This window comes from Bufo bufo, chromosome 7 (genome assembly GCF_905171765.1).
Source record: "Bufo bufo chromosome 7, aBufBuf1.1, whole genome shotgun sequence".
Classification (NCBI taxonomy): Eukaryota; Metazoa; Chordata; class Amphibia; order Anura; family Bufonidae; genus Bufo; species Bufo bufo.
This window is the reverse complement of record NC_053395.1, coordinates 47,195,806-47,210,825: the sequence shown is the minus strand read 5'-3', so window position 1 is coordinate 47,210,825 and position 15,020 is coordinate 47,195,806. Positions and strand designations below refer to the sequence as shown.

The window sequence follows — 15,020 nt, the reverse complement described above, 5'->3', positions numbered from 1 at the left end:
AGGCTGTGGTTGCTGCTGCACGCAATGTTGATGGTGAACAGATCAAAACACTGACAGAATCCATGGATGGCAGGCTTTTGAGTGTCCTTGCAAAGAAAGGTGGCTATATTGGTCACTGATTTGTTTTTGTTTTGTTTTTGAATGTCAGAAATGTATATTTGTGAATGTTGAGATGTTATATTGGTTTCACTGGTAAAAATAAATAATTGAAATGGGTATATATTTGTTTTTTGTTAAGTTGCCTAATAATTATGCACAGTAATAGTCACCTGCACACACAGATATCCCCCTAAAATAGCTAAAACTAAAAACAAACTAAAAACTACTTCCAAAAATACTTCCAAATGGTATCCTATAGAGATATAGTCTGGCGAGTTCTGCTATCCTATAGAGATATAGTCTGGCGAGTTCTGCTATCCTATAGAGATATAGTCTGGCGAGTTCTGCTATCCTATAGAGATATAGTCTGGCGAGTTCTGCTATCCTATAGAGATATAGTCTGGCGAGTTCTGCTATCCTATAGAGATATAGTCTGGCGAGTTCTGCTATCCTATAGAGATATAGTCTGGCGAGTTCTGCTATCCTATAGAGATATAGTCTGGCGAGTTCTGCTATCCTATAGAGATATAGTCTGGCGAGTTCTGCTATCCTATAGAGATATAGTCTGGCGAGTTCTGCTATCCTATAGAGATATAGTCTGGCGAGTTCTGCTATCCTATAGAGATATAGTCTGGCGAGTTCTGCTATCCTATAGAGATATAGTCTGGCGAGTTCTGCTATCCTATAGAGATATAGTCTGGCGATTTCTGCTATCCTATATGAGAGCAGAATATGAAAGAGGGACAGAAGCTGTGCTCTGGGATATATAGGTTTATACAAAAGCAAGATTTTGGAGTAAAAAGAAGAGTAAATCCTAACAGGACTCCTGGGAGAGACAGTAGGAGTCCTGATTACCCCGCCCACACATGATGATTGACTCCTCTTCCTGTATTATGTGTACAGAGAAGGCTGTCAATCATCCTGGGTGGGCGGGGTAATCAGGACTCCCACTGTTCCACTAGGAGTCCTGTCAGGATTTACCCAGAAACCCTGCTCCAAATAAAATAAGCCTATACATCCCAGAGTCCTGCTTCTCTTCCCCTAACACCTGACAGGACGGCTTTAATGTGAATCCTCACCTGTGCTGATCGGTAGATTTCTTAAAGGGGCTCTGTATTCCAATTTCAATTAACCTATTTAAACTTGCCCTCTGTAATGCTATAAATGTTTGCAGGGACCTTTAAGGCTATGTTCAGCTTCAGGAGCATTTTTTTTTTATTGCCTTTTACTCATCTTGGGCTAAAAAAAAAATAATTCAATGGTCTTTGTTAAAAATGTTCAGCTGTTTCTGAGGTACAATGGTTAAAAATCAGTCTGTTTGCAAGACTGCTCATGTGTTAGTCTTATCCCTGATCTCCTGACCACATAAACAGTCATTATAGCTCAACTCTTATCAAACTAATAAGAATATGGCTTAAATAAGTGTTTATGAGGTCAGGAGATTAGAACATGAGCCGTCAGATTATAAGATTTAGACTGATTTGTAACCCTTGTATCTCATAAACGTCTGAACATTTTTAATAAAGACCAATTGACCAAAAATTGTCCCAAAGGTGTCTATAGTCTTTAATGTTCTTCGGCAGGATTTCAGGATATATCAATGTCCTATATTACTACTTTCTATGGGTGACGGCCACCCCCACAGTCCTACTACAGCAGTTTCCCAGCTTGATCAGACATGTCTGTATTGCTTTCTATGTAGCTGACCTGGTTTTCGTAAACACGCATTGGTTGAGCATGCGCAGTAGCTCCTAGCCCAGATATCTCTCCTCTGTAGCAGAAGTGAATTGGACAGCTCCTAGGCGTGCACAATAGCCCTGGAACCGTCCTGTACCCCAAATACTGCTAGTACTAGCTTATATAGCAGCTTTGGGAGTGCACACATAGCAGTAGGCGGTACTGAGATGTTATCACGGAGCTGCTTGCGTGTCAAGAGAGCGCACAGGAACAGTACTGCCCACAAATGTTCAGAAGTCAGGGAAAGAGGCCCCTGGAAAGCCAGAAATTTCTGGTAGAAAAATTGACTTGAAGACGCTCTATTGATTTTAACATATATGTTTAAGATATGAAAAAATAAAAGGGGGAAGGGGGATGTGATAACCCTAATATAACTGAGTTGGGGCTATGATTTGTCTTTCTGATACATCGCCCCAAATCCTCTGAAAATTATGTCTGTCTGCAGCAACCAGTAGGGAATCATGCTGCATACAGATTTACCATGCAATTCAATAAGAGCTGTATGAATTTGTATGCCGTGAGCGCCCCCTAGTGGTGACAGCAGGCAGTCCAAATTTTATTATATAGCGTTCTATTAATTAGCATAAATGAATGATTCAGCACAGATTAAATCCAGCTAAAAATAAATAAAAATTGTTGAAAGGGCCTCCAAAAAGTGAACTTGGCTTAAACACAAGTATTCTTGGGCTGTACTGTAATATATTTAGGGAATATAAACTGAAGCAAGATATTGGAAAATTTGTCAGTGATGAGTGTGGAACTTCTTGACTCTGGAAAACGTTGGCTCCAGAAACCGTCTGAGGTCATTCAGCTAAATAATTGGCTGATATAAAAATCTGCAGTCATAATTAAAGCTACCTTAGGGAAGCCGGCCTCGTCGCATTCCTTAATCATTCCAATGAAGTCCATTGATCTGGCAGCGATAAACTCTGCTCTGAAAGCCGACATCACTGAATTTAGCAGCAGAGCGCTGAGGAGAAGAGGAAAGAGAAATTGTGCTGCAGATCCACACATATTAAAAGGGAAATTAGATATAACTGGATGCTGACCTTCTGCAGAGAAACATTCCCCATTTTTTTTTTTCCACCATTGTCTGATAGGTGCGGGTCCCACTTCTGGGACCCGCACCTACACCGAGAACGGAGCCACAAAAGATGTGGAGGGCTCACTGCGCCTGCGCAGCCGCCCTCCATTCATTTCTATCGGCCCGACCATTTCCGTCGGCCCCATAGAAATGAATGGGATCGGTGGCTGCCACAGCGCGGTGTGCTCCCATTCACTAATACGCTTGGTGGTGGCCAGACCCGAGCAAAACCCGGGGTCCTGCAGCCACCACTTCCCCGCTCCGTTCTCGGCGTAGGTGCGGGCACATTGTCTCAGATGGGAATACCCCTTTAATATTTTCACAACCCATTATTTTTACATTTTTTTGTTGTTGTATGAAGTTTTGTTTGTATTCCTTCAGGGCTCCTGGTAGCCAAACTGCACATTTTTTGCCATTTTGGCTACTGCTAGTACATACCTTTACCTTTAATATGTTGCATAGGGCGGCATATTAAGCACACATGGAATAAACAAGAGCCCCAGGGTCTTTCAATGGACGCACAGCTGCCCCTACTATATACAAGCCTTGATCATGTCACAGACGGACTGAGCAGGGCTTTAGCAGTACATTGGATCATTGCCCTGCTTTCCTGCCCACCTCTCCTGACATGTCTGTTTTAACCAATACTTGTATTCCTAGTGAAATAAGAATTCTGGAGCATCTATTCCTAGAGCTCTACACCGCACCATTCCTCTGTTATTACTCCTAAAAAATGTATTTAAAAAAATTGACAACTGGGTGTTATCATTCCCATTGTCAAAGAACCCTGTTCCTACACAGTCTGGTGCAGTCAGCCTAATTAAGCATTGTCAGTCTGGTAACAGCCATTTATCAATATATAATAGGAGTAATAACAGAGGAACAGCACAACTCAGTTCTAAAAAAAGATACTCCAGAACGGTTATATGATGGGCAATCATGTCTGACGTACCCAAGCTCATAGACGTCCATCAAGAGTGGGAAAGCAGGATGGTGGCACGGCAAGCCCGATTTGGGGCGTCAAGAATGCTTCCCCATTGACTTCAAACAGTCCATTTCCCAAATAACAAGTGTACATTATCACTTACTTGTTTCCAAGTTTCTTGCAGCGCCCCATCATTTCAGTCAGTAGAGACTGTCAAGTGATTGACAAGGATATTAATCAGCGCTCCAAGGCATGTGTACAGCGCATGTATGGAATTATTTTACAGCAATAGGATTATATTTTAATTTAGTATACAGCATCTATCAGCACCACAAATGAGGAAAATCTGATATTATCCTGATACATGTATACAGATAGTTTAAGGGAGTTTTTTGAGAATTTTTATCTGATCTGACACCCATGACCCTGCCCGCCGATCAGCTATTTAAAAAGGCATCGCTGCTCCTGTGAACGCTGGGGCCTTCTCGCAGCTTTCCCTAGGCCAGCCACTTCATGTTCATCAGTCATATGGCTGGCCTAGGCGCAGATGCTATACAATGTACGGCGCTGTGCTTGGTAAGCTGCAAAAAGGCCGCAGCGCTTACAGGAGCGGAGCACACCCACCGGTCAGATAATGAGTACCTATGCAGAGGGTAGGTCATCAGCTAAAAAGTCTCAGAAAACCTCCTTAAAGGATTGTGATAGAAGATGGACAGATGGACAGATATGAGATGGACAGATATGAGATGGACAGATGGACAGATATGAGATGGACAGATATGAGATGGACAGATATGAGATGGACAGATATGAGATGGACAGATATGAGATGGACAGATATGAGATGGACAGATATGAGATGGACAGATATGAGATGGACAGATATGAGATGGACAGATATGAGATGGACAGATATGAGATGGACAGATATGAGATGGACAGATATGAGATGGACAGATATGAGATGGACAGATATGAGATGGACAGATATGAGATGGACAGATATGAGATGGACAGATGGATAGATATGAGATGGACAGATATGAGATGGACAGATGGATAGATATGAGATGGACAGATATGAGATGGACAGATGGACAGATATGAGATGGACAGATATGAGATGGACAGATATGAGATGGACAGATATGAGATGGACAGATATGAGATGGACAGATATGAGATGGACAGATATGAGATGGACAGATATGAGATGGACAGATATGAGATGGACAGATATGAGATGGACAGATATGAGATGGACAGATATGAGATGGACAGATATGAGATGGACAGATATGAGATGGACAGATATGAGATGGACAGATGGATAGATATGAGATGGACAGATATGAGATGGACAGATAGATAAGAGATAGATAAAAAAAATCACCATGTTCCACCTCCTAGAACAAATTAGCTCATATCAGCCAAACCAGAGACCCATCTGTAGACCTGTCCCGGGGTTGTTGCCCCTCATGAGTACACAGCAGGGCACTGGTTTGCTGGATGAGATGACTTTGGAAGAATTGATAACGTTCTTCCAGTTCAACATCTGACACTTACATCTGGGGCCCGATAGGCAATGCAGCGCAGCATCCAGTCTATGGCAGGAGAATACAGGGTGAGGTAAATGGGAATCTCCACAGCTTGTACCGCCAGCTGGTTCTGCACTGTGTCGCTGTGAATCTGAAGAGAGGAGCACATTATCAGACTAAGCTAGGACTATGTGGTGACAAACTAGATTTCTCTGTATGCATATTCGATCATAACAGCCAAACCAGATACACCCATCTGTAGACGCCTCTGTTTCGGGATTCTTGCCCCTCATCAGCACAGAGCAGGGTGCTGGTTAGATAGATGAGCTAGACACCTTAGATCAGGGGGCGAGCAACCTCCAGCACTCCAGCTGTTGTGAAACTACAATTCCCAGCATGTTCCATTCATTTCTATGAGAGTTCTGAGAAGAGCAGAGCAAGCATGAATGCTGGGAGTTGTAGTTTCACAACAGCTGGAGTGCTGGAGGTTGCCTGCCCCTGCCTTAGATGTAGCTCAGGGGAGTGCTGTCTCTCATTGAAGAGACCCAGCGATACACCGAGGCTTATTTTGGAGTAATGCTCCATTGGAGAAAGTATGTCAAATGGTTATTAATTCTTAGACTTGACATGCCGACTATAGGGCGGTATTTCTTACTTGCTTAAAGGTGAGCAGGAAATCAAAAAAGTTCTGGTTGAGATTCTCCTTGATGTGAGGAGCTACTTCCATCCCGACCTGTAACACATGAAAACATGGAGTCTGCCACGTGTCTGCAATAAGTGAAGACTGGACGTATTACTAGAAATGAGAGCTGCCCTTACCCTGCAGAGGTAAGCTCGGGCGTACACAGACACAAGAGGATCTCCAATGCCTTTTATCATGGATGTCAGTCGGGGAAGAGACTCTGGTATCCCACTAGAATAGAGACACATCCCAAAATTATAATATCTGCATACTAATGCGGGGCGCTGTTCTGTGCCATCACTGCTCTGCAGATATGTGCCCATCTACGTTACCCCTGACACCGGGGTCAGCCTGTCAACTGCGGCAGGTGGATAGTCGATGGGTTCCACATGGGAAGCTCAAACAACTTCACAGCTCTGCCGCAAACAGCTCGCCATTCACCTTCATAGACCACGTTATGCCAGGACCTGCGCTGTCCTGGCACACAGGGTTAGGCCACTCTTCTGGGGGGCACTATTACTGTTGTAGGTAATATGGAAGCGCTATGCATGGCACAGTTATTCTGTTGGCACTACGACTGTTCAGAGCACTCTGGTTGGCACAACTATCTTGGGTGAACGCGATGTGGACACCGATTGGTACATTAATTTTCTGGGCACTGTTCGTGATGGAGGCAATATATGCTGAGCACAATTACTGTGTGGCACAAAGCGATTGGCAATTTTATTGTTGGGGGAACTGTGTGGCACCAACTGAATACAACTATTTTCTGGGGCGCAATCTGAAGCAGTAATTAAAGGCATTGTCCATGTTACAGAGACTGATGATCCATCTTCAGAATAGGTCATTAACATCAGATCACCGAGGGTCCGACACACAGCACCCCCAGCAATCAGCTGCTGTGTAGGAAGCTATGCTGGGGGTCATTTACTAATGCTAGTGTGGCATAAAAAAATAAAAAAAAAGTCACAAGGCGTCTTTTTGCAATTTTGTCACTTGGGCATCTTTACGCCGTCCTCGCCACTGGGGAATGGTGGGTGCCGGGCTCGAGCTTTCGGCTCTGGCAAATTCACTAACATGATGTCGAAAATCTTCTTCCAGGTGCACAGACTGCCGGAGTTGCGCTTAATTTATGACGAAGCTGTCACCTTCTTCTGCAGTGCAGGGGGCATCAAAGACTGGCATAAGATGTAGGTCTTTGATAAAAGGCCCCCATTGTATACAGATCACAGCCCCATACACCATGTAGTGGCCATGCTGTGGTATCGCAGCTCAGCTCCCATTTACTGCCGTACGCCGGCGCCAGAAACTACACAGTGTACGGAGCCTTCTGCTTATGCTCCATACACTAGTCGGTGGGAGAACCGGGTGCTGGACCCAGGAGAACCCCTTGAAAGTTGGGGCACAGTCTACTCATAATTATTTCAGAGGCACTATTATTTTTGGGGAAGCAGCTGTATGGCAATATTATTTTTGTGGGGACTACAATTAAGGCAGTAATATTTCTGCAGTACAGCACGTGGGGGCACTGATCATCGCAGAAAGGACAGTTTTAGAAGTCGCAGAAGGATGATACAGTTGGGGCACCAAGACAAAGAGCTTGTGTTGAGAAGTTGGGGAAGATGGTGGAAAAGTGAGGAGCCTAAGATGTCAGGACAGTAAACTACACAGAGACAAGTTGGGGCTGACATGGGCGTTCATGTTGGTCTGGGCCAAGTAGAGAAGAAAAGGAAAGAAAATACGTCACCTGTGAGTCACTTTATAAAGCGCTGTATTCTCCTGTATGTTCTGTAGCACCGAATTCACATTACGTGTCTTAACAACCTAGCAATGACCCCCCATAGCTTACACAACATCTCCGGCATGGTCCTGTCACTTAAGACCCTTCCAAGTTACAAAAGTAGATCACCACCCCTTTAAAGGGAACCTGTCACCGGGATTTTGTGTATAGAGCTGAGGACATGGGCTGCTAGATGGCCGCTAGCACATCCGCAATACCCAGTCCCCATAGCTCTGTGTGCTTTTATTGTGTAAAAAAAACAATTTGATACATATGCAAATTAACCTGAGATGAGTCAGAGCTTGAAAATATGACTCTTCTCTGGTCACACAAGTAAGATATGACTCTTTTATGTTAATTTGCATATGTATCAAATCGGGGTTTCTTTTACACAATAAAAGCACACAGAGCTATGGGGACTGGATATTGCGGATGTGCTAGCCGCCATCTAGCAACCCATGGCCTCAGCTCTATACACAATCCCGGTGACAGGTTCCCTTTAAGACTGCTTACCACGGTCTACGGAACTAAACGAGCGAGGGATAAGCACAACTGCTGCATGGCACTCTGAATAAAAATCTCCAAAAGAGCTTGTACCAATGACATTTGGAGGAAAGCCCCAAACAAGGCAGAGACCACTTATAGCACCCCCCAAACTATGTCTTGGGGTGCTATGCAGCATTCTTAGTGCATACTAGCATAACGCTTGGCAGAAGCTAATTTAAAGTACCTCTGCCTCATCATAGGTGACATTACTGTATGATCCTTGCGGGTCATTCACTTGACTAGGGTTGGATTCTATTACCAGACACAGTACATGGATGACAATAGCGGTGGGATCTATGGGTGTCCCAGTAGTCAGCACCACACCGATGATCCTCACAAATTTTAGGACATAAATTGTGTGCAGGAAAATCCTGAACTCCATCATGATAAACAGGTAAAACTTACGTTCTAGAGAGAAATTTGTTACACTTTAGGATGGCCGCCTCGACATAGCTGGATAAGAGGAAGGTTAAGGATACTGTACACAGAATGAATAGGGCACATGCAATTATTGTAATCATTAAGACTATTAAAGGGGTTGTCCACGGTAATTATTAAATCTCAGACAAGCCCTAAAATGGCTTAAAATAAAAAAAAGTTATACTCACCCCTTTCTCCAGCGAGAGGCCAACCCTGCTGTCCCTGCTGGTTTACAAGCAGCAGATGTGACGTGCCGCCAGTCAGTATCTCTGAGGACAGTGTCTGGCTGCAGCAGTGATGTGCTATGTACCTGCACCTCAGCATGCATGTCACAGCGTCGGTAACTTGCAGATGCATGGAACATGACTGCTGCAGCCAATCATTGTCCTAAGTGGTAGACCATTGAGGACAGCGATTGGCTGCAGCGGTCCAGTGCCGTAAAACAAGCAGCGGCAGCAGGAACGGACCAGAGAAAGGGGCGAGTATCATTTTTTTTTTACTTTAGGCAATTGTAGGACTTGTTCAAGGTTTTTCATTATCTCAGACAACTCCTTTAAGTGCTACTGAAACGGTATAGTGGTTACCCCACAAAAAAATATATTGCTTATAGTTAAATCCAGCCAACAATGCTAAATATTTTTTGCATACTTAATAAAATAATGTTTGCATCCCCAGATATTCCAGGAATAAAGTCAACGCCACCAGCTGTTTCTGTGTTCACCTCAGTAAATGGTCTTCTTTCTGCTCATTCAGGTATGCAATGGATCCCTTGGGTGGTGAGCTGACTGCGTCTGAAGATGCAGCATCGTCTCCGCTTCTCAGGGGAGAGTAATGCCCATTCTCACTTTATCACTTGTTCAGCATTTCCTCTGACTTGCAGAGAAGACGCTGCAGCTCCAGAAGCAGTCGACTCTCCACCAACCCCCACCACCAACAGAAAGAAGCAAGACTGAGCATGTGTGTCCACCTCAGCACATTTACTGAGGTGGACACAGAAAGGCTGCTCAACAGATACAGCAGGTGGGGCTATACTAACATTATTCCTGGAATATCTGGGCATATCAGCATTTTATTAAATAGGTGTAAATACAAAAAGGTTTATAGCTATAATCTGGATTTAACTAATATTCTTTAGGGGACAACTCCTTTAAAAAAAAAAAAGAAGATAGATCTGGATCGGAGGTACATTTGGCGAAAATGACAACTGCACTAAACACCAAATATTCTAGACAAGATTGTGACTTACTACATGGTTTAAAAATATAAATAATAATAATAATAAGAATAATAATATTATTATTATTATTATTATTATTATTATTATTATTAATTGGGATGGTTTAAAGCAGGCATGCTCAACCTGCGGCCCTCCAGCTGTTGCAAAATTACAACTCCCAGCATACCCAGACAGCCTACAGCTATCATCCCACAGCAGGGCATTGTGCGAGTTGTAGTTTTACAACAGCTGGAGGGCCGCAGGTTGAGCATGCCTGATTTAAAGGAACCCTTAACCAAAAATCAAAAAGCGGTTCCGTAAGCTTCTGAAATAAGTGGTCTTGTGGAAACGTAGGGCTCCACAGCAAAACAGGGTCATCCGCAAGGTGTGGAAAAATTGCAGCATTACAAAAGCTGCCACGTGACCTCATTGCTTCCCTACAGGGAGAAAAGCTGCTAAGGGTTCGAGCTTCATGCAATCATTGCTAGTCACCAACAAATGTTTCCGTCATCAAAAAACACTGTGAGGTCGCTCTCAGTAAGGGCTCATTCAGACGGCTGTAGTGTTTTGCGGTCCGTAAATTACGGATCCGCAAAACAGGGATACCGTCCCACATACGTTCTGCAATTTGCGGACTGCACATGGCCGGCACTATGATAGAGCAAGTCCTATTCTGGTCCGCTGACAACAATAGTCATTTCTATCTTTTTTGCGGGCCCGCGGAACGGCACACGGTGTGCTGTCCGCATCGTTTGCAGCCCCATTGAAATGAATGGGTCCGCACCCGCTCCGCAAAATTGCGGACCCATTCATACCGTCGTCTGAATGAGCCTTAATGCTTTTAATGCAACTTGCAGACACACCCCGTGACACCATGGTGCCATAACCCAAAAGTGGTGCACATGGCTAATGCAATCTACTGGAAGCAGGGAACATAAGCTGCCTCAGACATATCATTGCAGAACTGTACTGTGATCTGCAGCATCTCTGTTAATGTTGTAAAGCACCGCCCAACATACCGTATGATCTTTGTCTAATAAAGGATACAATCTAGGAACAAGTTCCCGAATGGACGCAATCTTGAAAAACCAATTCAAACAAGTCTCCTTGGCTGTATCGTTCACATCATCCGGAGTAAAATGGGCTGCAAATTTGTTTTAAAGAGGAATAAATAACAAGTAAAAATAAATAAATAAATAAAAAAAGTCAAAATTTACAATTGCATAATTTCTGTAAACATAATTTAAGCTCAAAATATTTGCAAAAATGTAAAGTAAAACTGCACCTTAGCCCCTTTCAGACGAGCGAGTTCCACGTATCGGACTTGCAGCACGAGTATGCAGCAGCTCCCGTCCTGACCTCCCAGCACCGACGGGGTCACGTAGCATTATATTGATTTATGATGCTATGTAACCCTTAGAGGTCTGGAATGTATTGGATAACACTGACATAATGCGGTCAGTGTTATCCAATACACTCCAGAACCATAAGGTTACACAGCATCATAAATATAATGCTTTGCAACCCTGTCAATGCTGGGAGGTCAGGACGGGAGTTGCCGCCTACTCACGCTGAGAGTCCAGAGTGTGGAACTCGCTCGTCTGAAAGGGGCCTTAGTGTTGCTCATATTATTAGCCTCTAATACAGGGATCAGCAACCTCTGGCGCTCCAGCTGTTCTGAAACTACAACTCCCAGAATCCTCTTTTCACTTATATGAGAGTTACAAGAACAACCAAGTAAGTGTGCATGCTGGGTATTGTAGTTTCGCAGCAGCTGGACTGCTGAAGGTTGCTGATCCCTGATATAATAGCTTCTAGAGACATGTGCTCTACTATACAAACCATGTCTGAAGCAGCCGCCTGCACATTAAACCATTAGGCCAACCACCAAGGTCAAATTTAGCAATACCATTTCAATGGGGCTAAACTGCAGTACGAGACACAACCCATTAGACAAATATGGGGCTGATCTAATAAAAACCCCTTCACAACGCCATTTTCCCCAGCACCGGTGGTAAGGAACTACTTATTCTAGCATACAACCTGCATGCAAAGGACAGAGAGATGGGAACAGTCTGCCAATGATGCTCTCGTACTCCGCTTAGCAGGTAGAAGGACCTGACAGCAAGCACTCTAGATTATTGTTATTATTTTTTTATGTTATCTACATGGATTTCAGATGTTTTCTTCAAAAAGATACTAGAAAATGAAGACATTGGGAAAAATGCATTTTCAAAAATAAAAAAAAAGGATGTTACCAGGCAAAGCCGTCCTATTATCCATACACATGGAGAGTATACGCTCATACACCAGTTTTCCTGTAAAACAAGTGACATTAAAATACAACATTGAGAAAAGTGTAATGATCCAAAAAAAAAAAAAAAAATACTGCAATACTGAATAGTAAGGGAACCCTATTTAAAGAGGACCCGTCCCCTTCCCCTGACATGCCTGTTTTAATAGCTTCATGTATTCCCCAAGTGATAACAGTTCTGGAGCATCTATTCTTATGGCTCTATGTAAGGGTACAGAGGGGAGGTAACCAGTTGGGGGGGGGGGGGTGTACTGATTGGATAGAGTGAGTCTGTGCAGGTACCTCCCCTCTGGACCCTTACATACAGCCATAAGAATAGATGCCCCAGAACTGTTATCACTCGGGGAATGCATGAAGCTAATAAAACAGTCATGTCAGGAGAGGGGACGGGTCCTCTTTAAAGGGGTTGTCAAAGTTCCCTTTTTGGGGAGGAAAACTGCTAGGGGGCTGCTAAAATAATAAAAGCTTTAGGGGGTTCTCCGGGAATCATATGCAAGTGGAGGTAACCAGTCCTCCTTACATTCTAGGACAGGTTGCTTGCAGTGATTTTAAATCATTCCCAGGTGACCCTTTTATCCCCCTAACTGTTTTGCCCGAAAATTCCTTGAAGTGTGAAATAACATTTGCCTTTGCAATCCTCTAGATCGTCATCATTCTCATGTAACAAGAACATGTTGACAGAAGTTGTAATATGTATGGTACAGTGGTAGAAGGTGTGTATATCTCACCCGGATTCCTCAGCAGGGTGAGATAGATGCAATCCAAGAAGCTGCACTTATTTCAGCAGAGAATAGTTTCTTTGGATTTTATGGGCTGGATTTTCATTTAGACTGAGAGGTAGGATTGGCAGAGGGACCTCCAAGTCCACACCCTTCCAGTACAGCCATTTCCTAGGTGTCGGGTGCTGGATTCATTAGTGGGGAATAAAAATAAACCCCAGAATGCCAGTTTGGGGGAATGATGCCTGGAGAGCTGACCCGAGTGGTTAGAGCTTGGTGACTGGCTGACCGTGAGGCTGAGTGAAGCCTGATCTTCCCTGGTGTGAAAATGACTCTATATGTGAAACAGGAACCACCTGTCTTTTAGGTAGAGCCCAGACGGGCAGGTATTTAGTTTGTTTTATGTTAGTGTTATAACTTCACCCCACTGAGTGACGCTATGACTTGGATGCTAATCTGTTATGCTGAAGTAACCAAATAGAGCACGGTTTGGTCTTTGAAACCCGCTGTCTCCGTGAAAAGCTGTCATCTTGACAACCCTACTGCGAGTACAGATCCCAACACAGTGTACAAAGCAAACATGGATATGATAGCTACCAAACGTGTCGAGGATATCCGTGATCAGCACAAACTTGCTGGGGTAGAACTTGATCACTGTGGTGTCAGAGAGAAGTTTTGAACACTAGAAAAGTATAAATATATTTTAGGCAATTAACATTTAAAGGGGTGAGCCCACAACGGTGATTTATCAACTATCTGCAATCCCGAGAACCAAACCTACAATAAAGTGACCAGATGCAACGCAATGACAATAGTGCCATTCTTAAAGGGGTTCAGCTCTGAACCCGGACACAACCCGATCTACACTCGTTCACCATGAATGATTGGAGCATCTGAGCTTTTCACGCGCTAATGCGCTGAATCGTGCAGGGCAAGGGAATTTTCTTGAGATCGGTGACATACCAGGCTCTCCATAGGTAAGCTAGGAGGAGGCTTCCGGGTAGCAGTGAGCCCGGTGACATCACCGGCACTAATGGGCGGTCTTTAGCGCTGCCCTAGCCTGTTTTTACAGGCTAGGGCACCACTAAAGACCGCCCATCAGAGCCGGTGACGTCACCGGGATGACTGCTAGGCGGAAGCCTCCTCCTAGCAGTGTCCAGATGTAAACAAACAGCCCCTGCCCCGCGTGATGCAGCGCAAGGCAAGAGGGAGCAGTGGAACGTTAAAAGCTCCGATGCTACACTCATTCATGGTGAAGGAGTGCAGATCGGGTTGTGTTTGGGTTCGGCTCTAAACCCGGACAACACCTTCAAAGGATCACTCTGGGAGGAACCGATGCACTGTGTTAGGTCTAGTGCAAGGCCCTAGGAGGCGATGCATGATTTATATCGTCCATGGTGTTCTTTGACTCAACGCCTAAATAGGTTCATCAATCACTAAGAAGAAAGCCTTCCCGATAATAAACCATACAATAAGAAGGGACCTGTATGACTATTTTCAGGGCTTTGACTTTCTGATCAGAGGCCCACGCATCCTTTAGGGACTGGTTGAGCTCCTCGATTCGGCTGATGTAATCTTGTTGAGTCAGATTCAAGAGTTCTTTCTGTGATCCCTGGAAGAAGATGAATGCGGATGGTCAATGTCTATCCTTACTGAAACAACCAGTTCAGCGTCAGCAACCATCAGCACACCTACCATAAGGCAACCTATTTAAGGGAGTGTCTCGGTTGTTACACATTAACCCCTATCCACAGGATCGGCGGGGATCCTACTGCTGGAACCCTCTCTGATCACAAGACCAGGTACCCCGTGCTCCTCTAAATGAACAGAGCGGTAGATCGGGCATGCTAACTGCCACTCCATTCATCTCTATGGGACTTCTGGAAATAGAGTGCTGTACTCGGAGTCGGAAGTCTCTGAAACTCCCATAGAGAGGAATGGAGCAGCAGTGCGCAAGCTC

The 15,020-nt window shown here is 44.2% G+C and overlaps 1 protein-coding gene across 1 annotated transcript in view; it reads right to left on the bottom strand.

Annotated features, from left to right (window-relative positions):
• The window catches only part of VPS35L (VPS35 endosomal protein sorting factor like), an 80,846-nt gene that overhangs the window by 53,230 nt on the left and 12,596 nt on the right, over positions 1 to 15,020 (bottom strand). The window contains 10 exon segments of the mRNA XM_040440277.1: positions 2,695 to 2,806; positions 4,009 to 4,055; positions 5,412 to 5,534; positions 6,039 to 6,116; positions 6,203 to 6,296; positions 8,797 to 8,844; positions 11,075 to 11,171; positions 12,286 to 12,345; positions 13,658 to 13,742; positions 14,544 to 14,672. Coding sequence (XP_040296211.1) covers positions 2,695 to 2,806; positions 4,009 to 4,055; positions 5,412 to 5,534; positions 6,039 to 6,116; positions 6,203 to 6,296; positions 8,797 to 8,844; positions 11,075 to 11,171; positions 12,286 to 12,345; positions 13,658 to 13,742; positions 14,544 to 14,672 — 873 coding nt within the window.